General features: G+C 63.6%; 1 protein-coding gene across 1 annotated transcript; it reads left to right on the forward strand.

Moving 5' to 3' along the window:
* Window positions 1-1069: 1069 nt before the first annotated feature.
* On the forward strand, window positions 1070-1669 carry EMIHUDRAFT_250586 (hypothetical protein; the record flags this gene model as incomplete). Its single annotated transcript, XM_005756701.1, has 1 exon — window positions 1070-1669. One exon carries the CDS (start codon window positions 1070-1072, stop codon window positions 1667-1669), a length of 600 nt encoding a protein of 199 aa, XP_005756758.1.
* Between the last annotated feature and the right edge of the window lie 509 nt (window positions 1670-2178).

The raw sequence follows: 2178 nt of genomic DNA on the forward strand, positions 1-2178 counted from the left end.
GCGCGCGCGCCCGAGGTGTGGCTGCTCGCCAAGCCGACCAAGTACGAGTGCGCGCTCCTCGCGCTGGGGGCTCGGTGAGGGTGTAGACACTGTAGAGGGGGGAGGGGAGCGGGCCGAGGACCCGCCAGGTGAGCGGTTGTGCACCGGCTCATCACTGGTGAAGGCCACCTCATGTGGAGATTGGCGCAATATATTGGAGCGCCTCGAAAGAAGAACCCCCAAAGCCCCAAGGAGAAAAAAAAACAAGAGAGGGGTAGGGAGGCGGGGGAGGAAAGCCAAAAAAAGCCGTCCAAAAAGACAACAAAAAGCCGGCCAAAATCCAACGTATTGCACTTGGAGCACTTGGACGATTTGGACTTGGAGTGCAGTTGGTAACCGCACACCCAGGGCCGGGGAGCGGGGAGCTAAGAAGCGCACCCAGCGGGCCGGGTGATTGGCATCGGGTTACGGGCTGACCGCTACCCCCCGCTAGAGAGCCACTAGGCTGCGCTGCGCAAGCACGGGCGGGAGGGGCTTCTCATCTCGTTCCCGTCCTACCAGAGAACCCTAGCCCTGGGGGGTGCGCATTCGCAGGGGAGGGGGCGTAAAGTGAACACGGGTCTCCGAGGGTTGGTCTGCGCATTGGGTTTCCCCTAGCGGCGGAACGCACTTGGAGCACTTGGAGTGCGGTCATTAACCTCACGTCCAGGACCGGGGAGCTAAGAAGCGCACCCAGTTGGCCGGGGACGCTCGGCATCGGGTTACGGGCAAGAGAGCCCTAGCCCCGGGGGGCGGGGGTGCGCGGTCGCAGCCTCGCAGGGCCATAACACGTCTCCGAGGGATGGTTCCGTGTACCGGGATACCCCTTAACTGCCCAGATTTAACCCTCTTCCTCGACCGTGGGGGGGTGCGCGGTCGCATACGGCAGCGCTCCGGGTTTCCCTCAGCGGCGGAATTTTTCCCTCGCACTTCCTTTAACGGGCTGCTTTTCTTCCGGGCGCCCGCTCTTCGAAATCGGCACGGTTCGTCGGCTTGAGCTTGTGAGCACTTGAGCACTTGAGCACGCACGCAGCACGCACGCATCTGGGTGATGAGGTACATTTTCCTCGACATCGACGGCGTCTTGCATCCAGCGACGGCCGGCACCGACCGCCAGTTTTCTCCAAACTGCTTGCGAGCGCTGCGGACGATTGTTGGCGCCACAGGCGCAGCTCTGATACTCTCGTCGTCGTGGCAGTCGTCGCAGGCCGCGGCAGAGGTGGTGGACGAGGAGCTGGCGCGGTGGGGCCTGCCGCGGTGCTCAGGGCGCACGTCAGCCGGGCCGACCGGCGTTGGCGCAGCTGCACGCGTGGGCGAGATCTTGGCTTGGCTCGCGGCGAAGACAGAGGTTGAGGTGTGGGTTGCTCTCGACGACCTGCCACTGCTCGCGCACCGATCGGACGGCCGCTTTGTGCAGACGGATCCGGCGGTCGGCCTAACAGAGGCGGATGCAGCTCGAGCCATAGCGCTGCTAGGCGGGCCTACAGACGACACACCGTCGCTGCCACCGCCGCCGACCGAGGAGGATCTCGCCGCGACCCTGCTCTCTCCGGCGGCAAAGTCGCGCGAGCGGCGCCTCCTATCCGCCTCGGTCGACCACACCGTCTTGGGCGGTGCTGCCTTCAGCTTCTTTGCCTCCCCCTCGCGCTAGGGTCACACGGTGTGGTGTGCCTGGTGTGCGGAGGTCGTCCCGGATATAAGCGACGCTGAAAGCCGCATCAATTTCGTGTCTCCTTGCATTCAGTTACGTACTAAACTTGGGTTTGTTACATCCTTATCTCTTTTTATCATGCAGGATGCCAGCATGAACAAGAGGGCGAGCACAACTCCCGTCCGTGCACGCTCCTTTCCACACTGTCCTAGCCAGAGCAGACTAGCGGCTTCAGGGTGGTGTCTTGGTTGGTGCTTTGCCACGCCCCCTTGTAGAGCGTCCAGAGCAGGAAGGGGTGGAGGTGGTTGACGAGGCCTGCGCCGGCGCAGCAGCCGCAGCAGCCGCAGCAGCGAAGCCGGCGTGCCGCCGAGGTGACGTACGTGCGCTCCTTGACCTTGAACACGAAGTCGCCCGGCGGGTACTTCTCTTTCTCCTTGCCGCAGCAGCTGAAGCAAAGGAACTGGCGATCGCGAAGGGGGGGGCCGTCGCCTGGCTTGCTAGGCGACACC

Source organism: Emiliania huxleyi (assembly GCF_000372725.1).
Source record: "Emiliania huxleyi CCMP1516 unplaced genomic scaffold EMIHUscaffold_951, whole genome shotgun sequence".
NCBI lineage: Eukaryota > Haptophyta > Isochrysidales > Noelaerhabdaceae > Emiliania > Emiliania huxleyi.